Source organism: Monocercomonoides exilis, assembly GCF_001643675.1.
Source record: "Monocercomonoides exilis strain PA203 chromosome Unknown scaffold23-1346700, whole genome shotgun sequence".
Lineage (NCBI taxonomy): Eukaryota > Preaxostyla > Oxymonadida > Polymastigidae > Monocercomonoides > Monocercomonoides exilis.
The window spans coordinates 753,059-779,406 of NW_027150568.1; the positions used below are offsets into that span (position 1 = coordinate 753,059).

The window sequence follows — 26,348 nt, forward strand, 5'->3', positions numbered from 1 at the left end:
ACAGAGTTTGGGCTCAGAATTAGTTTCCCAGGAAAGTGAGTTATTATTTTTTTCTGATAAAAAACTTAAAAAATGAAAATAATTGGATTCGGAATTAAACCTTTGCGACATATAAAATCTGTGATTTTTGTGTCGGTCGACAATAGTATCTTATGTCGAAGGTTTTTTTTTTTTTTTTTTTTTTTTTTTTTTTTTTTTTTTTTTTTTTTTTTTTTTTTTTTTTTTTATGAATGAATGCTTGCGTTGCTCAATTCGATAAAATAAAAACGAAAAAAATAATAACAAAAAAATTTTTCATTATGAATTGTGATTGTTTTTTCAAAGATCTTGTTATCCATAATTATACAATAAATGTTTCATTGGTATGGGTGTGATCAAAATTGTTAATTGTTTATCAGTCGAATCATGATATATTAAATGCTGTAAACTTCGAATTTCATATATAGTTGTAACATTTATTTGAGGCGGATTGCATGTTTTTTTATTCTCGCAAGTTTCATTTAGGTCTCTGAAAAGATATTCTTTTTTTCAACAATTATTTAACTTTCGTGTTTTTTTAATGAATAATCATTTCTTCTTGTTTGATAATTTTTTTCATTCGCAAATATCACAAGCGGTGGCTGAATGAGCTTAACTTAATGCAAATCTGAAAAAAATAGTTTTTGAAAGTTTGTTCAATTTCTTAGTGTTTTTGAAATTTCATTGTATTGTTTTGGTACATAATTATGTTGATTTTATGAAATAAAGGCAATTTAAAGTTGATGATTGTACAATAATTCATATTTTCAAACAAAGATAAGGATTTCATGTGTTTGAAAGTTGCATAAGTTATTAATGTTTTAACAGCAAATTTTCTAATTTATTACAACTGTGTGATTAGAAAAAATATCTCAGAAGAAACGAAGAGCTGGAAGAAATAGAAAATGACACAGTAAAGAAAGATCCGAAAGCGTTTGAGATGGTGACAATGGACATGTCTCCTGAGGAGCAGTGGAGGAGAGCAGTGGAGGAGAGGAGAGAAGAAGAATGAGGAGAGGATGAAGAAGAGAATATATGATACAAATATTCAGCACTCTGAGTCATCTGAGCATTTATTGAGTGAGAGTGGATCAACAGAATGCATTCTTGGACAAGACTCTGATAAAAATGGAGAATGGGATTCGGAGAAGGTTGAAGATGACAAAGATACAAGGAATAGTTCATCACCATCAGTTTCATCAACAGATACAGAAACCACATTTGTTCGTGGGGAGGATCTATTCCCAACCACCTCATCGATGTCGAATCTGGTGGATGCAATGGCCTGTTCATCGCCTCACGAGAAATTGATTGTCGACTTGAGGGATTCATTGTTCATGCTGCTTCATGGAAGGAATGAGAAGAAGGAGATGGCAATTGGCTCCTTGAAGGAGAGAGAGCAAACAGCTGCCCAGATCCTGTTCTGGGTGGCTAATCTTGCTCTTCACTCCTTTGACGAAATGGAAAATGAGCTTTCCTCTTTGGCCAATCTCAGTCCTCACATTGTGCTGTTCTCAGAGCACATGGTGATCTGCATTGCCCTCCACTCCGACTGCTCCTCAGACTCTGACACTTCCTCCATCTCTTCAGCCTCCACCATTGTCACATCTTCCTCTGATTGCTCGAGAGCGAACAGGAACGGCAGAGGCTCACCTCCACCATCATCGGAGTTTGAAGACGATGACGACAACAGGAAGGATTGCATGCGATGGAAGGCACCAGAACTGTTGATGAACAAGAAGATGAGAGCGACAAATGAATATATCAGATTATCTATATAAATGCTGAAACAATATAGCTTAACGGTTCAAAAGCCGTTTCAAAATAAGAAGCATTAAATACCTAATGGAAGAAATCAAGCAAAAAGAATCCAAGACTGGGAGCGGTAGGAAAAGCACACTGCTCGATACTGTCAGGTTGTGACAAGAACACAACCCCAATACCAGATCCTCGCTCGTACAGGTAAAGCGTGTGCTCGTCCAGTAGTTAATGCTTGGCGCAGCAATGCTCACTTTATTCAATACGAATTTCTGCTGATCAGAAAGAAGATGCAACTCGAGAAAAGACTGCAGTGGAGGCTAATATGGCATAGCAAAGAGTCCAGATGAACAGAGCATTTTATACTTCTCACAAAAGGGATAAGGCTTCGCTATCTTGTACTGATAACATTTCAACTTACAATCCATTATCGTTTGAAGACCTATTCAACCAGCAACACGGACAATTATGAAGTTGAACTTATAAAATGTTCAAAAAGATATTCATCACATTTTTCTTTATATGTTATTTTTTCCTTGCTCTTCCTGAAGTTATTCACTTTGCCTATATTGTTTTTATTCCTCTCACGTGAACGACAAAAGCAAAAAGAAACAACAAAAATTTGTTATCTGTAACTATCAGTGAATGTGTTTAAAATTAGAAAAAAAAATAATAACCTAGAAAAAATGAAGTTGAAAAACAACATTATGAATATCAACGTTTCACAAAATTAACAACGCGTTCAATGTGTCCAGATTTAAAGAGTATCTTCTTTCTCCGATGATTCTTTTTAGGCGAGAAAAAAGACGTTCACAAGAGGATTCGCTAACAGGAGCTACGATTAGAGAGTAACAAATATTTGCATAAATATTTGGTTCTGTTCCGTATTTTCCAATTTCGAAGTAATAAACAAAGGGATTGTCCTGCACAATCGAAGGATGATAATCAATCAGAAAATATGTGAGCAAGGCTATGCACTCGGACAGAAGTTGATCTGTTTGATTAAACAAGACTTTCTTCACATATGTTTCAAATCCGCTTTTTATTCTTGCAAACCAATCCATATGAATTGCCTGCAATATTTGTGACAAGCATTTTTTTCTTTCTTCTGTTATCTGAATATTTGAATCAACAATTTTTCCACTTGAACCTATTTCTTCCACTTCCTCCTGCTCTATTTCTTCCGAACAGCATGATCCAATTTCTGTGTTTTCAATATCCATCCTGTTTGTATCATTTGTTTCGCTGAGATTTGAAGATGCATCAACCAATCGAGTGGGATAAAACGAAGGTGAAATGGATGCTAAACTGGAGGATAGCCTTGTTTCATCAAACTCATCATTTTCTGACTCTTGTTCAGCTTCAACAAGTCCGAAAATCTCTTCAAAATCCTCATTATAAATTTCTTCGCCATCTTTTTCTTCACATGATGAATTCAAGGAACAATTCTCTTCAAGACATTTTATGATGGTTGTAAGAATATTATCGTTTGATGTTTTTGGTCCAAGTGGTGAAATAATTTGTGTCGATAATAGAGGATTGGTGAATAAAGATGTAACTGTGTGAGGTATTGAATTTATTTGTTGTGTTTCCTTTTTGTATTTATTAATTGATAATCGTAATTCGTTAACGCTAAATGGTGACACATTTTGAATTTGATCCCTTTTAAACATTTGTGAAGATGTTAAAACCGTTGTTTCACTTTGAAAGAAAGTTGGCTGACATTGATGACTTGTTGTTTTGGAAGAAAAATTCGAGAATGATTCCAATGAATGATTCGTCGCAAGATAAATATTTTCAGATGAACATATAGATTTTTGTGAGTGTGGCAAATACATTAATGGATTGAAGTGCATCGTTTTTGCTGTGTTATGTTCAGATTGCGACGATGATGATGAAGAGCTTACAATTTTATCGGAGGATGTTTCATGGTGGGAAATGGTATTTTTTGATGAGTATAGATATTTCAAAAATTCCATTTTCTGTGAGAAAGATTTTATGAACATGCCTTGTCTGTATAAAGTCGAACCTTCTGGCGTTAATGAAAATGCAAGAGCAAGAAAATTTCCTCTTGCTCCTGCAAAAAAATAATTGTGTAACAAAACCATGCATTGTATAATGTTCTGATTCCACTTTTCATCTTGAAAAATTTCAAGTTCAGATAGCCATGTGTACTGAGCAAACGCATGAAAAATACATTGAAATACTGACCCAAGCTTTGTTTTATCATCCTCAAAAATGAGGTGCATCGTTTGAAGTGGGAACAGCAGAACTTCGCATTTAATCACATCTGTTATTGTTGATCTATCTAATATATTTAAATCGAGAATAAAATCAGAGTTTTTTCTAATAAAAAAACAAATATTATATAAACAAAGCCAACGTGTTGAGATAAAAACTGGGCACTTGGGTTTCGACATATCCTTTGTTGCACGTTTTCTGTAATTCTTTGAAAATTGGATAATTATTTCTTTCAAATCTTTCAGATATTTGTTTGAGTCAAATAAGTGAATAACAATCAGGTTTATCAAATGGTTGTTGCAGTAAATGAAGAACGGTATTATGTCGTAATCAACTGAATCTGCACTGAATGTTTTCAAAGATTCATGAATGTTTTCAATCGCAATTTTCTGAGATTTTAAGCCATCAGTGCAGAAACATCGAACTACTGATTTTATTTCTTTCATCTCTTTCATAATATTCATTGCAAGTCGCAGTATTGTTCTGAAGTTGCGCAATGTTTTCTAAGTCCCCAAAAAACAGGATGTGCATTTGATTGTAATGGAACAACAGAAATAACGATGTATTTTTTTCCTGCTACAAGTCCTCCATCAAACATCACTGAAACTGAAGTATTTGAAAGAATTTCATTTCTTTCTTCAATCTTTTTCCTTGTTTCTTTTTCGATCATGGATGTAAGTTTTCTTGCAGAAAGAATAGGAAATATTGATGTGTGAGGCAGAGTTGGATTGGCCTGAGATGTTTTTATAACTTCAGTAATAAACGCATTGAACTCATTAGAATATGCCGATAAAAATGCAATGTTGCAATGACTAACAAGATGCAAAAACATCTCAATTAATTTGTTGAACTGAAAATAAGATGTCGATTGGATATTTCGTGGATTGCATTCTTTTGGCAAGGCTTTTTTTTCTAAATATGGTACTATCGTTGTGGAATGCACAAGTGAACAATGATGATCATCAATTCGGTTTGTTCCTTTCCTTGCAGAAAACGTGCAGTTTATTCTACATTTGCAATTTGGGCATAAATAGGAATAATGACCGTCTTTTTTCAAAGAACCATCTGCAAGAACAATGACGTATGCTATCCACAGTTTTCCTTTGGTTTCTTCAAAATGAACTTTTCCAATCTCTTGTCCAGAATTGTTTGGGTGCTTATAATCTGAAAGCAAATAAAAAATATTGTCAAAATCAAGATGAGAAAAATCTAACAGTGAAATCAAACACTGGCAAAAAATGGTTGTTCTCCCTGGAACCAACGATACAAGAGTACATCCATTTTTATTCAACTCATCGATTTTCGCTTTGAATGCATCCATCTTTAAGTTGTATATAAGATTTTGAAATAATGATATTTATTAAGTGAAGTTGAGGTTACAAACAATTGAAGGAGAAGATAAACTGTTTTTCAGTTCAGCTGGTAACTGCCTATATACCGCATTGTATTTTTCATCCATAATAAACTTATTTACTTCCAACGACATGATGATCTTCGACAAAAAATATTCCCCTTGAACCTGATCTGTCGAAAACCATTACAGTTTAATATTTTTATTATAAATTTTTCAATCAAAAATATTTTTATAGAAAAATCAATTTATTTATTAACTTTTCATTCGCAAAAATTTTCAAAATAATCGTTATTTCATTTTTCTATGGGAAATAACAAATTTGAAAATTTAACTGGAATTATTAATTCTGGTGTCTGTCGAGATGTCGAAGATGTTAGATTTTGTCGGTTTGTCGCAAAGGTTTAATTCGGAACATATATAATTATTGTTTGATAATAAATTGATAATCATTCTGAAATAAACAATAAAGAATATGGAAAATATAATTTTCAAATAATGGGTGGAACGAAAGTCCTAAAGGAGAAAATTTTCCCCCATATCATTGGGGCGAAGTTTTTTCTTTCATGAAAAAAACTTTGTTTTGTTCCAAACTTTTTCCCTATCATATCATAAAAAGTCAAACATACCCATGCTTAAATATGAAGAAAATAAAAGAAAATTGATCAAAACATCAAAAATAATTTGGTGGAACAAAATTCATAATGCAAAAAATATCGTCCCATTGAAGAAGATGGCCCATATTGAAAACTGTGAAAAGAAATTTTCTTTACTTTTTGTAACGAATAAATAACAAATTATATCTTTATCATGTGCATTGCTTTTAAATGTTTTTTGCTTAGTTTTTTCGTTGCTGCGTTTGATATTGGAATGGTTCCAAATCCAAGAGATAATCCCGAATTGTGCCTGAATGAAAAACAAAAAGCTGCAATGCTGAAATATTCAAAAACGGAAGAAATACCTTTTATGTGGATATGCGATATGACACATGAAATTACTCCAAGAACGCTTCTTTCAATCACACAAAAAATTGATTTTATTGCTGTTACAAAGAGAATCCGATTTGCTATCGCCGTTGTCGAGGTAATCTGTTTAAAATACATTTGAATTTTTGAAAATGATGAATGTTAATATATTCTTTTTTCAAGAGTTGCGGAGGAAAGAATAATTTTAAGCAGTTTTCTGAAAATATCCATCAAAAATGGCTTCAAAGCACAACTATGGATGAAACTGTTGTGCTCGTAACTATTTCGTTTGCTTATTACAATCTTACAAATATTTTTGAATTTCTTTCTTTCTTCCATGTTTTTCTTCAATTTTAGAGTGAATGAGAAAAAGTGTGACGTAATCATGGGGCGAAAAGTGAGTTGTGTTTTCAAGAGTTTGGTGAAATATAAAGCTGTTAGAAAGGCTCAAAAAAATCTAGGGAAAAGTGATTTAGAAGATGTTTGGCTTTTTATTACGATAAAATAAAAAATAAAAATCTTATTCTCACATTAATTACTGATGAATAATTCTTCTTCTAGGTTGTTGAAGATATTGTTGATTATCTTTCGGTGAGAATGGAAAGGAAGCATAAAAAAACTCTTAACGATATCCTCAATGCAATTTATCTTTTTATATTTTTTGGCTTTGTTGGTGCAAGGTTGGTTGGGTGGTGCTGCCAAAAGTTGAACGCCAGACGAGAAAAGTTAAATGAAAACAGACAATATCTTGTGTGTGTCGTTGATACGTTGTGCAGTTTCAAATTTTTTTTTCCTTGATTTGTTGGTTTATATTAATTTATATGTATTATCCTGAGATGTTGATGCTTTTTTAGAAATTTTTCATTATTTTCAGAAGTGATTTTGGATTTTGCAGTCAAAATCATATTTTCTAATTTTTTATTTTCCATTCATTTTTCTTCAATTTCATTAATATGGATGTATGTATTGATTTATATTTGCTTCAGAACTTTCTTGTGTCAACAGGCGGAGTGAATCGTCCTCTCTTTCCTTCTTACTGTCTCTGCTGCGGAAAGGAGTATCCAACAAAGATGGCAAAGGTGTTGGAAGGATACGTATGCCTTTGTTGTTGTAAGTTAATTAATTTGATACTTTTTCATTTATTTCTGTATTAATTTTCTTTTCTTTTCTTTCCTTTCCTTTCTTTTCTTTTCTTTCCTTTCCTTTCCTTTCCTTTCTTTTCTTTTCTTTTCTTTTCTTTCCTTTCCTTTCCTTTCTTTTCTTTTCTTTTCTTTTCTTTTCTTTCCTTTCCTTTCTTTTCTTTTCTTTTCTTTTCTTTTCTTTTCTTTTCTTTTCCTATTTTTATTTTATTTTATTTTATTTCATTTCATTTTTTCCATCCATCCTCTTCCCTGTTTACACAGAAAATGATGTATTCTTCTCACTTCAACAACGGAGAAGTCCACGATGAAGAGCGATGTGCCCGTATCTCAGGCAAGCTGAGCAGCTACTCAGAAAACAATCCCCACTGCCGCATTCGCTGCTTCAACGAGGAATTCACCCAGATCAGCGTGAATAATCTGCTTGGGAAACAGCTTCTGTTTGACCTGCCTCCGTCTTTCTATTCCAAGTGCGATGTGACTGTATTTCCTGCCTGTGGGCATATGATGCACACCAAATGTTATAAAAAGTGGGAGGGGAATCATCACAAAGGATGTCCCTTTTGCTTGGGAGAGGAAGAACATAAAAATGATTCTAATGGAAGCTCTTCTGCTTCGAATGGAAGAGTGATCGGGAGTTCAATAAGAAGAGAGAATGAAGATGGGAAGGAAGAGGAGAAAGAGAAGGAAAATAATAAAAGCGCGATGTCTTCGATCAAGAAAGATGAGAAGGATGAGGAGGATGTCAGTGGAGTTAGCAGAAGAAAAAGCAGATATGAAAATTCTTCTGTTGGAAATGGAACATCAATGCAATCTTCTGCTTCCGCATCATCTTCATCTTCATCAGCCTTTTCAAATCATCCTCTTGTTGTGAATGGTATAACTGTTCCGCCTGAGTTTATTCGCAACGGTAGACCGAACTTTATAGAGGACAGATGTTTTGTTCCTCCTGCTCCAATTACTCTGGATGAATTGACTCATGCGCTTAACGAGTTTAAATGGTGATAAATTGAATGTGAAATGAGAATACAATTTCACGAGTTTATTTAAGTAAAATGCGTGATTAAAAAAGTTCGTTAAAAAAAATACATAACTCTTTTGTTATTTAATTGCATCACCTTTTTTTTAAAGTTTGTATTTAGTGAATGTTAAACCGAATTTATTTTTGTAATTTTTATTTTTTTTTTTTTTTGAAAAAATATTATTTCAAAAATTCAAGAGTTTTTCAAACAACGTAACTAAAATTTGTTGATCTGTTGTTAAACATATTTAAAAAATAAAACCGTAAATTCCAAATTAGTTGAAAACTAATTAAAAATGTAGATAAAAAGATCGATTAAATGATCAAAGATCATGTAATTCTTTTTGGAAATAAGATAGTTTCTGGGAAAACTAACATTACATCAACGCAAAATGAAAATAACGAGCCGTTCCGCTTTGGCACTGCGTTTTCAATTACATTACTGCAGTGAATATAAGGTCAAATGAAATATTTATCGAATGGAACTGAAAATGATAAATCAATTGCTTCTTTACAGAAATTGAGAAAAGCCGCAATCCTTTAAATCTCACCTCCTTCAAACTGAACCCGAGACCATGATACCCTGGTTAATAGGAGAATAACGAATAGAGAAATACTTATCCACGAAAAGAGAAGATACAGAACTCGTGTCGTCGCTGTCAGATAGAGCAGAGTCCGAATAAGAATCATCGTATTCTTCTTCCAATGATGATATCAGACTTTCATTTTCAGAGTAGTAGCTTTCCGATCCGAAAGAAGAGCCCAATTCATCAAGCAAGTCTTCTCCGTACATGTTTCTGCTGTCCAATGATCCGGTATCCGACAAGGATTCTAGATAATTCTCGTTTTGCTCTATTGTTTTACTAATTTCTTCATTTATTACTTCATTCTGCACGCATTCGGTTGGTTTTTCTTTGTTTTCTTCTTTCTCAAATTCGTTTTCATTATCCTTGAAATTGAAGGAATTTTCTTCTTTATTTCTTTTTGTTGCATTGCATTTATTTTCATAGTTATTTGTTGTGTGATTTATAACGTCGGAACAAACATGAAATGTTTCTATGTTCGCTTTTTCGCTTTCTCTGTTTCTGTTGTTGGCACACTCTTCAGTTTTCGTTGCTTGAAAAGAAAAAGGAAATTGTTGGCAATTTTTTGAATATTCATTTCTTGTCGCAACAATTGATGGTTCATTTGTTTGTTTGCTGCTTTCAAAATCGTCTTGGATTGTTATTTCATAATATTCATTCAATTGACAAGTGCCAATAGAAGAAGATGTTTTTGAAGAAGAAGGATGAAGCTGTTGTTGTTTTTTCTGTAGAAAACATAAAATTAGGTATATTTGGTATTGCACATTGTCAACTGTCGTTTGATTACGTAAAAATGAGACGCAAAATTGAAAAAGAATGGAAATTTCATTTTTCTGAGCAAACTTTGAAGAAGATAGCTTTCCAAACAAAATACAACAAAATCTCCGAAGTCGAGGATGATAAAAAGGAGCAGGAATTGATAATTGTTTTGGAATAAATGAAAACAACATGGAAAACGGTGATTGGAACTTTTCAATAAGTGCTTGATCAACCGAATTTAAGTACAAATGCGTCGAAATGGAAAAAGGGAGTGAGTGCACTCCTCCTTCCTCCTGACAAGCAAAGTTTGAAATGCTTTCCCTCACAGCATGGGCAAACGCATGATGATGAAATGTGCTCATCAAATAATTGTTCTGTTCATTCACAAACCTTTTGAGCTGTTTTAATTTGCATGAATGTTTGAAAAAGTGCCTTCTTTCACCCTGTGTACAACCACTCAAGTTTCTGTTTATTGTGTTGTTATTTAACTCCTCCATAACATATGAAACGTTCGCAGAACCTGAGCAATAGTTGCTTGTAACTTTATCAAAGCAATCTTCATCAACACTTTGAAATTGATCGAAATTATCTTTTTGTTCTTTATCGTTGTAACAACTGCATTTTGGTGAAATAACATTTGAACAAACTTGTGAAGAAGGCACAGAAGATGAGCTTTGAATGGCAAATGAACATGAAGTGGAAGCTGATGAACCGCAAGATCCCTTCACAATTACTCCTCCAAAAACAGTTGAAGCTGGAAATATGAGTGAGGAATTTGAAACTGTTGGTTCAAAATTGTTTGTTTTGCTCTTCATCTTTGAAAAAGAATGATTTTTTGCATTTGATTGTTCGAAACAATCGCGTTCAACATCAGGCGCTGAAAAAACACGTTTCTCCAAATCAATTATTGGCACAAATGGAAAGCAGTGAATTGGGCTCATGAACTTCCATAAAGGGGTTTTACTGATTATCGAGGGACTCCGTCTAAAAGCCTGAATTTCAGCATCTTCGTGCGATTTTTGAAAGTGCAAATTTCTGTTCAAGGAATTTGAAGATTCGCATTGATAAACGCAATCAGATTCAGTGGCATCCAACGCGATATTTGGACAAGTCAACTTTGAGTTTGATCCCAAAAGAGAAGGTTGATAATGTTCGTTAAAATCCTTAAAGTCAGAAGTCTTGATTTCACCTTCTTGATCATCAAAACAATTTTTGAAATCCAAATATCTCTTGTCCTCATTTCCTCCATGCATTTCAATATTCTTGCTCCATTTTTGAAATAATACTCGTGAATTATCATTGTTGTTTGTTAACAAAGTTTGATCACACATAAATAATTGCTGCTTGTCAAATAGTTCTTTTTCATTTTTCTGCTCAATCCTTTCAAAAGTACAGGAATGCACGTTCGATTGGTCTAATTTAGAGTTTGTGATGTCGTGTTTCCAAGTTTCTGTTGACTTCAAAGGGATTTGTTCTATTTCCAAGAAATAATTCTTTGATGCGATCTGGTTGGGACAGGCAAACTGTTTGGCTTTCTGATGGTCGTATGGATTTGAAATATTTCTTGAACTGTTCGTTTCTATCATTGTGCCCATCCTTCCTTTGGACCGCTCGGAAATGGATCTGAGGATCGTTGAAATTCGGATGTTCTTAAACGCAAATGGAAACAAATGATTTTCAAATGATAATATCGCAGCCTGCATAAATTAACAATAGAAAGTTAAGAGAGAGATAAACAGATGTTTGCATTTGAATCAAAGTGAGAATTATTTTCATTCAATTATCAAATTACAAGTTTTTATCAGTTACATAAAGCATAAATTGAATTCGCGAGAAAAACAATATCCATTAAGTTGAATGAGAAAATAGACAAATATTAATTTTGTCATGTTTTAAATATGCTCTCACAAACTCGAAAAAGGAACATATAATAATTCTTTACATTTTATCAAAGCAAACAGAAGAAGAACCTCAAATGAACTAAATTTCAACTCACCAAACCTTTTCGCCCAGAGGAGTCAATGGATATTCAACTGTTCCACAATACAGCTTTCCTTTATGAAAGGTTGGAATAAGAGTAACTTTTGGTGCGAATTGAATGTTTGCCTTACTATACGGATCTTTCAAAAGGATTGAATAGTGACTTTGAAGCAATTTTTCATTCTCTTCAGAAGCCATTTTTGTGATGCAATTTATATCGAAAGAAAGAAGCAAAGTTGATTGAAACAAGTTCGGATTAAGTGGTCTGTAGGTGATTGATTGGCCTGACTCAAATGGAAGATGAATTGAGCGGATATTACGAACGGATCGCAGTGACGTCTGAATGTATGCTGTCTGTGTTTCTGGATACACTTCTGCTCCAACTACAAACGGGATGGAACTGAAACATACAATCAAAAACAGAAATAAAAAATCAAAAAAGGATGAGAAAATTTGAAAATAATACAGGATCGACATTTATTCATAAGAAGAATAAAAAAAGTTTGCATAAAATGAAATTGCATTTATTTATTTTTAAGTATTTTTTGTTTTGATTTATTTGAATTTTCTAGTTGTTTGATGCAAATAGGAAAAGCATACGTTAAGTCTGTCTGTGTCGCAGATCTCTTAATTGGAGAGGCGATCCAAAATTCCTTCCTTCTTTCTTTGCTGAAGAAAACTATATCTGAATTAGTTGACAAAATGGTTGAATAACAAGATATTTCGATCGGCATTGAAGATCGATCGAATTGAGAAAGAAAAAGAGAAAAATTGAATATTTCAAAGATTGCAGACGATTACTCACTTGAAAAGGATACAAACCTTTTAGCAATGAAGACGATTCAAATGCCTATTTGATTTATCACAAATGAAAACAGAAAATATAAATTTGACATGAGAAAATTTGACATGCCATTGTTTTTCTGTGAAGAATGCGTTCTGCGTCAGCGATCGAGTACAGTTCGACAAATCCAGTTGTCTGTGCAGTTCTTTCGCTGGTTGTGTCGAGCAATTTCATCTTTCTGAATGAAAATTGCTCGTGAAATAGCGTCTTCAGTTCGTGTTCTGATCTGGCTGATAACACGATGAAATGGAGAATCGCTTGAAAACAGGTGAATTTATTTGTTGAGCTTGTGCTGTTCTAAAAATTGCATACGAGATTCTAAAACAGTTTCCTCAATCAAAGAGGTGATGCTCATTTCAGATAACTCCAATTATTCTTTCTTTCTATCAAAACTATCGAATTCACGAAACTAGTTTGCAAAAGCGATATCTGTATGACACTTTACTATTAAAATCATTTTAAAAAAAGCAGACGTTGATATATTTTTTGAGATGATCTGAATCAAAAAATGATCTTTTTCACTCATATTGGTTTTGATACTTTTCAAGCCTTAATTATGGTTAGTTTTTAAATGAATTTATTCGTTGACTTTTTGTTGGAAAGCTTTTGAAATTATTTTTTTCGCTAAAATTGAGTTTGTTGATAAATTTTGCTTAATTTTTTCTTTAAGGAAAAATTTTAGATTGAAGATTGAGACTTTTAACAATTATTCAAAGAATTTTTCCTTAATAAGCTCTCGCTAAACAAATAATTCAACTAGAAATTTTCTTTAATAAATGCAAATTGACGTTTTGAATGGAGATTATTTCGTTTTAGTTGCTATTTTTCACTTTTTAGGAAGGATAAGTGAAATTTTCTATTATCATGAAGCAGGAAATCAAAATAAGTCATTTACAAGTGCTTAAAAATAAGCACAACAAAAAGAAACATTGAAAGAATGTTGAATAACTTTATAATTAAAAATTCAGATTTTTGAAATTTGGTGAGAAAATTTGTTATTCAGGTAGTTTCTTTGATTTGAATTTCATCCTTGTTAAATAGAAAAACTTCATTTAAGATTGGCAATCTTTATTATCTGTCATTTATTTGTCCTTCGTCTGACAATTCATAAATTATTCCGTACAATTCTCCCTATCAACCTAACTTTAATAAAAAAAACAAACAAAAATGTCAGATATATTCCTTCTTAAACTTTATTCTCTTTCTCTCTCTCTTCCCTCTCTCTCTCCTCTTTACATATAAAACGGAAGTGAGCAATGAGGACACACAATCTTCTTCGAAGCTCTAAACCAGTTCTGCAAACACGCTCCATGGAAGCATTTCTCACACTCTCTGCATCTCGCCCTTGGCAAAGCATGAGTGACGGTGTCAACAACAGAGAAGCAGATTGGACAAGGCTCACAACCAGCAAAGAATCCCTGGACATTCGAGACAAGCACACACAGTGCATATGACAAGGAAGAGGCAGTGATTGTAGAGGAAGAAGCAGAAGAGGAGAAGAGAAGAGAAGAAGATAACATCTCCCACTTCCTTGCCAGCGCCACTGGGATGCCATCTCTTCGGATGAAGCTTGGGAGAGGAGGGCGAAGAGGGTGGGTGGGAGAGCAGCGGATGTTGACTTGCACTCGAATGGCGCTGTCTGCCTCTGACTCCACAATCAGCGTGAGTTCTCTCGTGCGTGGGCGGATGGTCAGTGTTGTGTTCTCGAAGGAGAGGACAGGGTTGTCTTTCTTTGAGGAGGAGGAAGAAGAAGAGGAGGAGGAGGATTTGGTGGGGCGAGAGAAAGTGGAAGACAAGAAAGAAGGAGGAACAAATGAGGAAGGAGAAGAAGAGTTGAAGATGGCAAGTGTTTCTGTGAAGTCTCGTTGCACAATTGAAGGTGTCACCAAAGTTTCGATTATCTTCTCAACCAGCTGAAGAGGAATTGTGGGTGAGAGACAAGGAACAGACTGCTTGGAATATGAAGAAGGAGAAGAAGAAGGAGAGGCAGAAGAAGAGGGAGAAGGTGAAGGAGAAGGAGAAGAATGGGCTTCTCTTTGATTTGCTCTGGATTCAGTTTTCTTTCCTTGTTTGCTGTTTTTACCTTCTCCTTTCTTCTCTCCTTTGTTTTGCGTTGAATCATTCTCATTTTTCTTTCCTTTTCCTTTTCCTTTTCCTTTTCCTTTTCCACTTCTTTTTGGTTCAATCATTTCAGTAAGCAATCTAATTTCTTCATCAATTTCATCTTCGTTCTCTTTATCTTCCTTTTCTTCTTCATCTTCTTGTTCTTCTATTTCTTCCTCTTCTCCTCTTCTTCCATATTTTCTATTGTGCTTCTTTCCTCTCCATTTCCCTGCCTTCTTCTCCCTTTCTCTCTCTCTTTCTCTCTCTCTTTCTCTCTCTCTTTCTTCCTCTTCGTCAATCTCCTTCAACTCATTCTCTTTCTCTTTCTCCTTCAACATCAACAGAACTTCATCTTCTTCATCATCTTCGCTCCATCTTCTCTCAAGAAAAGAACGAAATCCTTTTGTATTCAATCTCAAGCCAAGAATAAGCAGCACTAATATCAGCTCTAATGGAGGAGGGTTGCCAGATGAAGGCAATAGAGGTGAAGAAGAAGAAGAAGAGGAAGAAGAAGAAGAAGAAGAAGAAGAAAGAGGAGAAAACATAGCAAATGATAACAGTTTGCGTAGAGAAAGCTTCCAACCAGGAGAAATGAGGGTGTATCCATATTCATTGAATTTAGGCACAATAGATGAAGATGCTGCTAATGAAGAAAGGAAAGAAGAAGAGGAGGAAGAAGAAGAAGAGGAAGATGAAGAAGAAGAAGAAGAAGAAGAAATATATTTTGTTGGATAGCTTTTTGCCACAGAAGACACTTGAGAAGCGAGGCGTCGAACGTTCAGAGGAGAAAAGAGGATGGAAAGAAGATCGAAGAAAAGAGGGTATTTTCTGATGAAGAAGGGAGAGAAGAAGGGAGAAGAGGAAGAGGAAGAGGAAGAAAGAGCAGAAATCAACTGAGAAAGAGAAGAAGAACCAGAATCCAACAGAGCATTTTGTATCAAGTGCGAAATAGAGTGAGGGATATGCGCATCAGAATGGGAGAGCAAAAGCAGCCAGAGGAGAAGAAGAGAATAAGAAGGAAGAGAAGAAGAAGAGAGGAATGCAGAGAGAGAAGGATGGAGGCTAAGTCGAAGAGACTCGATTTCTTCGGAGGGAAGAGAGGAAGGATAAGGAGAGTGGGAGAGAGAGAACTGGAGAGAAAGAGAAGAAGAAGAGGAAGAAGAAGAAGTTGATGATTCGCTCTTCTTTTGATTGGATTGGATGGTTGGGGCGGAAGATAATTGGAAAAGACGCAAAAAGAATTCGTTTCCTTCTTTTTCTTTGGAATTTTCGTTGTTTGAAGAAGAAGGAGAAGAAGAGGAAGAGGAAGAAAGAGAAGAAGAAGAAGTATTTTCTTCATTTAATATCTTCCTTTCTTCCTCGCTCATCACACACAAATGCCAGAGGATGTAGCAGCCGATGATGCGAACATGAGGAAGAGTGGAAGAGAGGAGAGAGAGAGAAGACTCAAATATGACATCTACTTCTGTTGAGGGAGAAGAAAGAGAAGAGGAAGAAGAGGAAGAAGAGGAAGAAGGAGAAGAGAAAGAGGAAGAAGAAGAAGAAGAAGAAGAACATATTGAAAGAGAAGAAGGAGGCATAGGAAGAATAAGGGAAGAAAGCGAAGAAACAACAGATTGAATGGCTGCTCTTGTGTTGAACGCACAAAAAGTGGAAGAAGAAAAGAGAGAGAGAAGAAGAGAAAGAGAAGAGAGGAGTTTTGTTCTGAGCGAAAGGGCTACAGAAAGATATTGGTATTTCAGAGGAAGTTGTTCAATATCAATGAATGAAGAATGGTTGTTATTGGAGGAAGAAGAAGAAGAAGAAGAAGAAAGAGAAGAAGAAGAAGAAGAAGTTATTGTTGATGAATCTTCTGTTTTGTTGTTGCTTCGGAGGGAGGAAGGAAGAAGGTAATCAAATGCATTGTATTTCATTATTCTCTTGAAGAAAGAGGAAGAAGAGGAAGAGGAAGAGGAAGAAGAAGATGTTGATGTTGATGTTGATTTTTCAGCATTTTCTTCTGTATTTTGAAGATAATTTGCTATTTTCAATGAATCTTTTGTTTGTTTTTGACTTGCTTTTCCGCTTCCTTCGCTTAAACCTTCTTCTCCTCCTTCTTCTTCTTCTTTCTCCTCTTCTTTCTCCTCTTCTTCTTCTTCTTCCTTCTTTGCATTTTCAGCTTCTATGCTTTCCTTCAATCTCCTTTGAGAAGAAGAGAAGAAAGAGTCGAGAAGAAGAAGAGAACAACGAATGGACAAAGAAAGAAGAAGAGAAAGAGAATTCAGAATGTTCTGTTGAACTGAGATCTCATTGATGTTATTGGTGTTATTAACATTATTGTTATGTTTTGTTGATATAACTTTATCTTTTTCTTTTTCTTTTTCTTTTGTATTTGAAGATGAAGATGAAGAAGAAGAAGATAATGAAGAAGAAGAAGAAGAAGAAGAGCATAAAACATTCTCTTTGTTATTATTATTATTATTGCAATCTTCTTCTTCACAAGGCAAGCAATTTCTGATTGCATCTTCTCTGAAATATGCCAACGGAGTCAAAATAAAAGGTAGCTTTTTCCCTTCTTTTTGCTGTTTCAAAAGAGGGAAAATGAAAAATGATGAATTTTTGAGGGCAAAAATAGAAGAACATTCAACAATACGCCAAATTGACAGAGAAACAACGAAATTCGGGTTTAACAGCATGTTTTGAGTGAAAAGTGACTTTTCTTTGGTTTCTTCTTCTTTTCCTTCTTTTTCCTTTCGTTTTTCTTCCATTTCCTTTGAAATGTCAGCAAAGGAGTGATATTTTGACAGTATTTTGTGAGCAAATGAATGGAATAGCTTGACAAAATGAAGAGAAGACAGAAGAAAGCGAAGAAGAGAGACGAAGAAGGAGATTTGAGAAGAAAATGAAGGAGAAGAAGAAGAAGAAAGAGAAGAAGAAGAAAGAGGAAGAGGAGAGGAAGAAGAAGAAAGAGAAAGAGAAGAAGAAGAAGAAATATAATCAGCAAATGAAGCAATTCTTGCTTGCAGTAAATCGTGTTGAGAAGACAAGAATATTCCAATGGAATTACAAACAGTATTAAGTTGAGGATTAAGATGTTTGATTGAATATCTTGAACGATTTAAAGAAAAGAAAGAAGAGGAGGAAGAAGAGAAAGAGGATGAAGAAGAAGAAGAAGAAGAAGAAGAAGAAGAAAATGAAATTAATTGCTTTGTTAGCCAATTTAGTGTGTTTGTTAAGTCAGAAAACGAAGAATCGTTTGAGATTTCAATGATTTCATTCAATTTTGAAGCAAATATTGTGGAAACATCATCTTTTTGGATAGATTTTTGAATAATTTGTGATTTTTATTCTTCTTTCTTCTCTTCTTCTTTTTCTCTTTTCCCTCCTTCTTTCTTCTCTTCTTCTTCTTTCTTCTCTTCTCCTTCTCTTTCTCTTTCTCTTTCTTTCTCTTCTCTTTCTTCTTCTCTTTCCTTCTCCATTCCCACAGGATATTCAGCAAATGAAGCATTAGCAAGTTTCTGCATAAGATCTTCTTGTGACAGAGAACGAGAAGAATTCACACCCAAAAAGATGGAAGAAGCGTATGTCAATCGGAGAGAAGAGAAGAAGGAGAAGGAAGATGGAGAAGAGGAAGAAGAAGAAGAAGAAGAAGAGAATAATGAAGAAGTGAAAGAAGAAGAAAGAGAAAGAGAAGAAGAATTTGAAGAAGATGATGAAGATGAAGATGAAGGAGAAGAAGTAACTTGATTTGTTTTCTTTTCGTTTTCTTCATGTTCATTTTGAGAAGATATAAGAGAAGGCAAGACCAAAGCGAAGAAGAGGAGAAGAGAAGAAGAAGAAAGAAGAAATTCTCGTGAACGAATAGCTGGATGAAGAGGATGGCAAACAAAGAAGGAAGAGGAAGAAGAAGAAGAAAGAGAAGAAGAAGAAGAAGAAGAAGCTAATAACAATTCGTGAGGACTTATCATTTGACAAGTAGAGGCTAAGGAGAAGAGAAGAGAAGGAGATGATGAAGAAGATGATGATGATGATGATGAATTGTTTCTTTCTCTTCTCTTTCTTCTTCCTTCTCGTTCTCCTTCCTCCTTCTCCTCCTCCTCCTCTTCTTCTTCTTCTTCTTCTTCATTATTCTCCTCTTCTTTCTTTCCATTTATTTCAAAGTTTTGTCCCATCATAATCGTTTGAGTGGTATGCAGATCAGAAATAACAAGAGAAAGGCTTAAGAGAAGAAGAAGAGGAGGACGAAGAAGAAGAGAAAGAGGATGGAGAGAGGAAGAGGAGAAGAAGAAGGATAAAGAATCAAGAAGAGACAGTTTGGAGGAAGAGGAAGAGGAAGGAGAGGAAGAGGAAGAGGAAGAGGAAGAGGAAGAGGAAGAGGAAGAGGAAGAGGAAGAGGAAGAGGAAGAGGAAGAGGAAGAGGAAGAAAGAGAATGAGAAGAAGAAATGGAATTAATTTCTTCTTCTCTTTCTTCTTCTTCTTCTTCTTCTTGTTTCAAAGAAGAAACAAAAGAATAAATAGAGAGGAATATTTTGGAAAGAACAAAGGAATAAGAGAGAGAGAGGAAGAAAGAAGAAGAAGAGGAAGAAGAAGAAGAAGAAGAAGAAAGAGAAGAAGAAGAAGAATTAATCAAACAAGAAGCAGATGAAATTGAAGGAAGAAGAAAGTCTCTTTGAAGAATGTTAAATGGAGAGATGTCATCAATGTTAATGTTCTGAAGAGAATGTTTGGAGTCTTTTTTGGAAGAAGAAGAGGAAGGAGAGGGAGAAGGAGAAAGAGAAGGAGAAAGAGAAGGAGAAAGAGAAGGAGAAAGAGAAGGAGAAAGAGAAGGAGAAAGAGAAGAAGAAATTGAAGAGGAAGAAGAAGAAGAAGAAGAAATTAATGATTTAGAAGAAGAATTACCGCTATTATTATTATTATTCAGTCCAAAAGGATTGTAAAGCAAAAGAATAACAGAAAGGAAAGATGATCCATTGACATACGTGTTTTTGAAGAAAGAGAACAAGAAAGAGATTAAAGGGAGGGTTATGGGAAGAAGTCGGGGTGTGAGGGATAAGAGAGAAGAAGGAGAGAAAGGAGAAGAAGAAAGAGAAGAGGAGGAGGAGGAGGAAGAAGAAGAATTTAATGAAGAAGAAGAAGAGGAAGAAGAAGAATATTCATTTGATTCGTTTCCATTGTGAAGTTGAGTGAGGAATTCGAAGAGATGATGAAGAGAGGCAGGGGAAGAGGCAGAACTTGGGGTGGAATAAGAAGAAGAAGAAGAGGAGGAGGAGGAGGAAGAGGAGGAGGAAGAAGAATTTGATGAAGAATGAGAAGAAGAAGAAGAAGTATAACCAGAATTATTATTCAAAGAAGAAATAAAATGTTTTTCTGCTTTTTTTGAGGGTGTATTTGATATGCTTCTTGCATATGCAGCAAAATCGTTACCTAATTTGGAACATACGGAATCATACCAATGGACAGCCAGGGTGCCAAAACAGGCAGCTACGAACACCCTCCCAATTAGGAAGTGGAGAAGAGAAAGAGAAGAAGAAGAGGAAGAGGAAGGAGAAGAAGAAGAAAGAAGATGATAATGATTAGAAGGCAAAGATATTTGGAGAAGATGAATGATGGCATATTGAGAACGTTCAACTGATTTTAAGAAGGAAGAAGAGGAAGAAGAAGAAGAAGAATGAGAAGAAGAAGAAGAGGAATAAAGAGAAGGAGCAAAAAGAGAGGCAAAAAGATAGAGGAAAAGAGTTTCTTGAGGAGAAAGATAAGAAAATGGCTTTGTTTGTTTGTTCGAAGAAGAAGAAAGAGAAGAAGAAGAAGAAGAAGAAGAAGAATTTACAGAGCAAATGTTGGAGAGAAGGAGAGGAAGAGAAGAAGAAAGAACTTTTATGATGTTTGGAAGGCTAAGAGTTGACAGAGGAGAAGAAGAAGAAAGAGAAGAAGAAGAAGAAGAAGAATTTGATGTTAAAAGAGCAATTTTAACGATATCGACAACTTTGAGAAGAAGAGAAGAGAAAGAAGGAGACGTTAATAGAGAAGATAAATGTTTTTCTTTGACAATCGATTTATTAGAAGAAGAAGATGATGATGATGGTGATGATGGTGATGATGTTTCAGATGAAATACATGAAGAATCTTTCTCTTTCTCTTTCTCTTTCTCTTTCTCTTCTTCTCCTTTTTCCTTTTCTTTCTCCTTCTCTCCCTCTTCTTCTTTCTCCTCCTCTTCTTCCTCTTCTTCTTCCCTTTCCTCTTCCCCATCATCATATTCATCCACATCAATAACTGTCTCTCTCAACAAAAATGAGAGCAAATGAGAAGAAGAAGAAATAGCAGCTGTTTTCATCATAGAAACAGCTGGAATGTGACGAGGATGAAGAGAAGAAGAGAGAGAAGAAGAAGAAGAAAGAGAAAGAGAAGAGGAAGAAGAGGAAGAAGAATTATGATGATGAGGAGGAGGAAGAAGGAGAGGATTCGCTAAGTAAGAAGCAGAAGAAGAGAGAGAAAGAGAAACTGAACATAATGAATCTTGTTCTGGAAGAGAAGGAGAAGAAGAGGAAGAGGAAGAAGAAGAAGAAGAAGAAGAAGTTATGATATTGTTCTTATCAATATCCATTTTCTCTTTCTCTTTCTCCTTCTCCTCCTTCTCCTTCTCTTTCTTCTTCATCTTTCTCATCTTCTCCTTTTTGCTTTCTTCATCACTCAAAAACTCTTTTCTGATCGTTTCGTTGTATTTCCTCAAAAACAAAGCAAACGTTTTGATTGAAAATGGATTTTGTTTGTTTTCGTTGCTTTTTGTTTGTCGATTTCTTATTCTTCCTCCTCTTCCTTCGATTTCTTCTTCTTCTTCTTCTTCTTCTTCTTCTGTTTCTTCTTCGCTTTCTTCACTTTCTTCCTCCTCTTCTTCTTCAAATTCTTCCTCTTCCTCTTCGTTTTCTTCATTGTCCTCTTCTTCTTCTGATTCATTCTCTAATTTATCAGAATTTTCCGTTTCTTCTTCATTTTCTTTGCCTTTTTCATTTTCTTCATCGCTTTCTTTCTCTTTCCCTTCTTCATCATTTTCCTCCTCCTCTTCTTCTTCTTCTTTCTCTTCCTCTTCACTTTCTTTCTCCTTTTCTTCTTCCTCATCCTCTTCCTCTTCTTCCTTCTCCACTTTCTTCGGATCCAGCACAAAATCAAACGATTTCAGCGCAATTAGATCGATCAAAGGAGAAGAAATGAACGAAGGCAGAGGAGAAGAAGAGAGGGAGATGGAGATGGAGACAGAAGAAGGAGAGAAAGCGGAAGAAGAGAAAGGGTGTTTGATGTTGTGGAGGTTGTCTATGAGGGTGGTGGAGAGGTGGGAGAGAGAGAAAGAAGGGGGAGGAAGAGGAGAAGAAGAAAAAGGAGAAGAAGGAGAAAGAGAAGAAGGAGAAGGAGAAGAGGAAGAAGAAAGAGAGGAAGAAGAAGAATTAGAAGAAGAAGATAACATCATTTGTGCCATTTTTGATCTCGAAGCAGAGGTGGAGAGAGAAGAAGAAGCGATGTTTCTTTCTTTGATGAAAGAGAGAGAGACAAGAAGAGGATGAAGAGAAGGTAGAAGACGACGAAATGAGCGATGTTTGTGGGATTCAGCTAAATTCAGCCCTTTTGTGAGGAAATCATTCCAGAGCTGTTGGCAGAGGAAGAGGGAAGATTTTTTGATGGAGAGAGAGGGAGAAGGAGAAGAAGAAGAAGATAATAATGAAGAATCAATAGAAGTAGAAGATGATGATGATGATGATGAAGCAGAAGAAGAAGAAGAAGAAGAAGAATTTACATATTCATTTCCATTTCCATCTCCATTTATTTCTTTCTCTCTTGAATGCAGCATCATAATCCTCTTCACACACATCCCCACAATAGCAGCAGCAACAGCCAAAGGAGAGAGAGAAGAAGAAGACGAAGAGAAGAGAAAAGTTTTTGTTATGTTTGTCTCTTTGATGGAGGAAGAAAGGAAAGGAAACAAAAACCCATTGCAGAGAAGAAGAATTTCGTCTGTTTCTGTTTGGATTCGATGCGATTGGAGCTGCAACAGTATTTTGTTGAGTTCCATTTGAGAAGAGGTTAATTCATGATGATGATGATGATGAAATTCTTCTTCTTTGGATTTTTCTTCTTTTTCTTTCTCTTTTTCTTTCTCTTCTTTCTCTTCTTTCTCTTTCCTTTTCTTCTCTTTTTCTTCTTCCTCTTTCTCTTCCATCTTCTCTAATTGCTTTCCCCATATAGCTGAATCAATTCGTGGAATGGAGAGAAAAGGAAGAGAAAGAAGGAAATATGAAAAGGAATATAAAGTTGGGGATGAAAATGAAGAAGAAGAAGAAGAAGAAGAGGAAGAAGAAAGAGAAGGAGAAGGAGAAAAAGAAGAAAGAGAAGAAGAAAGAGAGGAAGAAAGAGAGGAAGAAAGAGAGGAAGAAGAAACAAATAATGATTTCTTTGCGCAATCAACCAGAACAAAAGGATTCAGGATCGAAAAAGCATCGAAGAGAAGAGAAAGAGTAGAGAAGAAGGTTTGAGGAGATGTGACGGAGAGAGAAGAAGAGGAAGAAGAGAGAAGAGAAGAAGACAGCATCGGCTGGAACAAAGAGGAGAACAAAGATTGCTGCATGATATCGAAGTGGAGGAGGAGGAGAGGGAGAGGGAGAGGAAGAGAAGAAGGAGAAGGAGAAGAGGAAGAAGAAGGAGAAGAAGAGGAAGAAGAAGAAGAATTTGAAATCAATTGAATTCTTGTTTGTTTTGTGGAATGGCACAAATTGTGACGAAGGTTGTTTATTCGATGGAAGAATGAATGGATGATGTTTGAGATAGCATTGGGGGAGAAGGAAGAAGAGCTTAATTTAGAAAGAGAAGAAGAAGAAGAAGAGGAGGAGGAAGAAGAAGAGGAGGAAGAAGAAGAAGAAGAAGAAGAAGAAAGAGAAGATAAATTAGAGTAAAAAACAGATAATGCTTGTCCAACACGATTCCATTCGATGCAGAAGGCAGAAAGAAGATGAGACGAATGTGTTTGAGGGATTTCTATTGGATTGTTGGAGGAAGAAGAAGAGGAAGAAGAAGAGGAAGAAGAAGAGGAGGAAGAAGAAGAAGAAGAATTTTTGATTCTTTCTCCTTTATCTTCATCTTCTTCTTCTTTCCTTCCATTCTTATTGTTATTATTATTATTATTATTCATTCCATTCACTGTTTGTTCCCTTCTGATGTGTTTGATGATGTTCTGGCAACATCCACACAAAGCAGAAGACATGATGGTTGTTATGACATGTTGAGGATATTGTTCAAGAGAAGAGGAAGAGGCAGGGGTGGAGAGAGAGAAGGAGGAGGAAGAGGAAGAAGAGGAAGAAGAAGAAAGAGAAGAAGAAGGAGAAGAGAAGGAAGAAGGCGAAAAAGCAGAGAAGAATGAAGAAGAAGATGCATTTTTAGCTGAAATCTTCGCAAGCAACTCCAGAAAATCTCCAATTGTGGAAACAGACATAACTTTTGCCTTGTTTAATAGCAATGAACAGAAAGACTCTTCTAACTTAGACATCTTCTTCTTATTCTTCTTGTTCTTATTCTTCTTCAAAATATTCATCATCCTTCTATCTCCATTTATTTCTTCTCTTTTAATGGATTTCTTTGGTTTATCACTTTCATTTGTTTCCTCTTCTTTTTCTTTTTCTTTTTCATCTTTTGTTTCATTCTTTGTCTTCATCATCATTTTCTTCTCTTTCTCCTTCTCTTTCTCCCTTTCTTTCTCCTTCTCTCTTTCTTTCTCTTCCTCTCCTTCCACCTTCACATCCACAGTTCTTGCCACCAATTCAAATACTTCTCCTATTCCATTGGCAATGCTCATCCAATCGTCTGTCGAATGCGAAGGAGAAGGCGCTCCTTCAATCAGCGCACGCAGCAAGAGACGCACATCACTCTCTATCAGAAGAGGAGAAAGAGTGCAGGTTGAAGAGGAAGAAGGGGAGGAGGAAGAAGGGGAGGAGGAAGAGGAAAAAGAAGAAGAGGAAGAAGATGTTGAAGATGCACCTCCTTCTTCTTCTTTATCATCATACAAACTGACAATCTTCACTTGTGCAGGAGACAGCAACAAATGGAACAGAGGAAGCAGACACGAATAGCACAAAGAAGGTGAAAGACGCGTCTTCGTCTTCAGAAACGCTGCCAGCGAAGGAACAAGCTCCTTCCTCAGTCCATCATTCCCCAGCGCTGTTCTGAATGAGTTGCCGACTGCTGCTATCTCTTCTTCTCTCTCATTGCTATCACAACTTCCCTCACATCTTCCTTCACATTCATCATCATCTTCTTCCTCCTCCTCATCATCATCATTGCTACTCTTCCTCTTCAGAATGACATATTTTGGATTCAGGAACGCCTTGAGTGTCGACAGCATCATGTCAAAAAGCGAGCGGAATGCTACAACCGACGTCTCGCTGTAGCAGCTGATGATGTGCTTGGCCAGCGCCGGCAGCATCCGCTCGAAGTAGTCAGGGACAGAACGCACCAGAATCGCCATCACAGAATACGCTGAAGATCGGATAGCAGGAGTCGGGTTGTGCAAGACAGAGACTAAAGAGATTGTGGACTGCTGGAAGAAGTACTGGGTGTTGTAGCCCTTCGGCTGGCTGTATCGCTCTTCATCGCTAAACAGCAGCTCTGCCACATCCTGCGGCGTCTGACCTTCGTTTCTGCCGGCAGCAGCTTTTGCTGTTGCATCGTGGGCAAATCTTTCTACGAGATCTCCAGCTCCTAATAATGCTGCAGATCCAATTCGCCCAAATCTCTCTTCAGAAACTTGAGCAAGTTCATCGTCTTCGGCTACTCCTTTAACACCATCAGCAAAAATTGTGGTGCAATGACGAATAATGTCATCTTGAAAACGTTTTAGAACTGCCAACTGCTTCTCAGGCGTTGAAAATGTCGTATTAAACGCAAGTCTTGCAGAATTTCTAACATCAGGATTAACATCATGCATTAAAATCCACCACCATCGTAAAGTAGATCCTAAATGAGGTGCAAATTGCTTCCCGCATCGGCTCATTATTTGTCCATGAAGAGAACATGTAGATTCTCTGATAATTGATCTATTACTTAATGCAAGGTTATTAAAATGAAATGCCCAATGTGGAAGCATGTTTGTAATTTGTTCGCTTGTGAATGTTGGAATTCTTTTGATAAGTTCTTGGAGAGCAGTGTTACAACTTATTGCATCTCGTTTTTTCAATGGACTGAACAAAGTTGCAATTTCTGGATCGAGTTTGCTCTCTGACAGAGTTGACAAAAAAGATGCAATTGAGCTGTCGCTGCTCCCGAATGATGTCTGAACATTCTGAACAATTTTAACTGCTTCCGTACTACTGGCTGAACGTTGTCCTTTTTTGTGAAACATCAACACTATAAATTATATAATATAATGCGTAAAAAAGAAGTAACATATTAAGAAACAAAATAAAATCGATACCGCTTAGAAATTAATAATTTTTTGAAATGCAATTCTTAATATTTTAGTATGGTCAATTTCCATATTTTTATTTTCATCCAACCCCTTATGAAAATAAAAGCATTTCTAAATTGTCAACTTTTTGCTTCAACTTTTTTTGCATTTCTTTATATCAATATG

At 35.5% G+C, this 26,348-nt stretch overlaps 5 protein-coding genes across 5 annotated transcripts; 2 read left to right on the top strand and 3 right to left on the bottom strand.

Annotated features, from left to right (window-relative positions):
* Positions 1-1,037: 1,037 nt before the first annotated feature.
* Positions 1,038-1,799, top strand: MONOS_11932 (uncharacterized protein; the record flags this gene model as incomplete). The annotated part of the gene is made up of 1 exon (XM_067864509.1): positions 1,038-1,799. One exon carries the CDS (start codon positions 1,038-1,040, stop codon positions 1,797-1,799), a length of 762 nt encoding a protein of 253 aa, XP_067727221.1.
* A 4,311-nt stretch (positions 1,800-6,110) lies between these two features.
* Positions 6,111-8,702, top strand: MONOS_11931 (uncharacterized protein). The gene is made up of 6 exons (XM_067864508.1): positions 6,111-6,451; positions 6,517-6,620; positions 6,691-6,814; positions 6,895-7,083; positions 7,320-7,427; positions 7,737-8,702. The coding sequence occupies exons 1-6, from the start codon at positions 6,179-6,181 to the stop codon at positions 8,475-8,477; spliced, it is 1,539 nt and encodes a 512-aa protein (XP_067727222.1). The 5' UTR covers positions 6,111-6,178; the 3' UTR covers positions 8,478-8,702.
* Positions 8,703-8,834: 132 nt separating this feature from the next.
* On the bottom strand, positions 8,835-12,834 carry MONOS_11930 (uncharacterized protein; the record flags this gene model as incomplete). Its single annotated transcript, XM_067864507.1, has 5 exons — positions 8,835-11,533; positions 11,838-12,216; positions 12,417-12,501; positions 12,639-12,666; positions 12,730-12,834. The coding sequence occupies 5 exons, from the start codon at positions 12,832-12,834 to the stop codon at positions 9,050-9,052; spliced, it is 3,081 nt and encodes a 1,026-aa protein (XP_067727223.1). The 3' UTR covers positions 8,835-9,049.
* Positions 12,835-13,357: 523 nt separating this feature from the next.
* Positions 13,358-17,510, bottom strand: MONOS_11928fu11929 (putative E3 ubiquitin-protein ligase listerin; the record flags this gene model as incomplete). The annotated part of the gene is made up of 1 exon (XM_067864505.1): positions 13,358-17,510. One exon carries the CDS (start codon positions 17,508-17,510, stop codon positions 13,893-13,895), a length of 3,618 nt encoding a protein of 1,205 aa, XP_067727224.1. The 3' UTR covers positions 13,358-13,892.
* Positions 17,511-18,086: 576 nt separating this feature from the next.
* MONOS_11927 (putative E3 ubiquitin-protein ligase listerin) lies at positions 18,087-26,287 on the bottom strand (the record flags this gene model as incomplete). Its single annotated transcript, XM_067864504.1, has 2 exons — positions 26,190-26,287; positions 18,087-26,122 (listed from the first exon to the last, which is right to left on the bottom strand). Exon 2 carries the CDS (start codon positions 26,115-26,117, stop codon positions 18,087-18,089), a length of 8,031 nt encoding a protein of 2,676 aa, XP_067727225.1. The 5' UTR covers positions 26,118-26,122; positions 26,190-26,287.
* Positions 26,288-26,348: the final 61 nt, after the last annotated feature.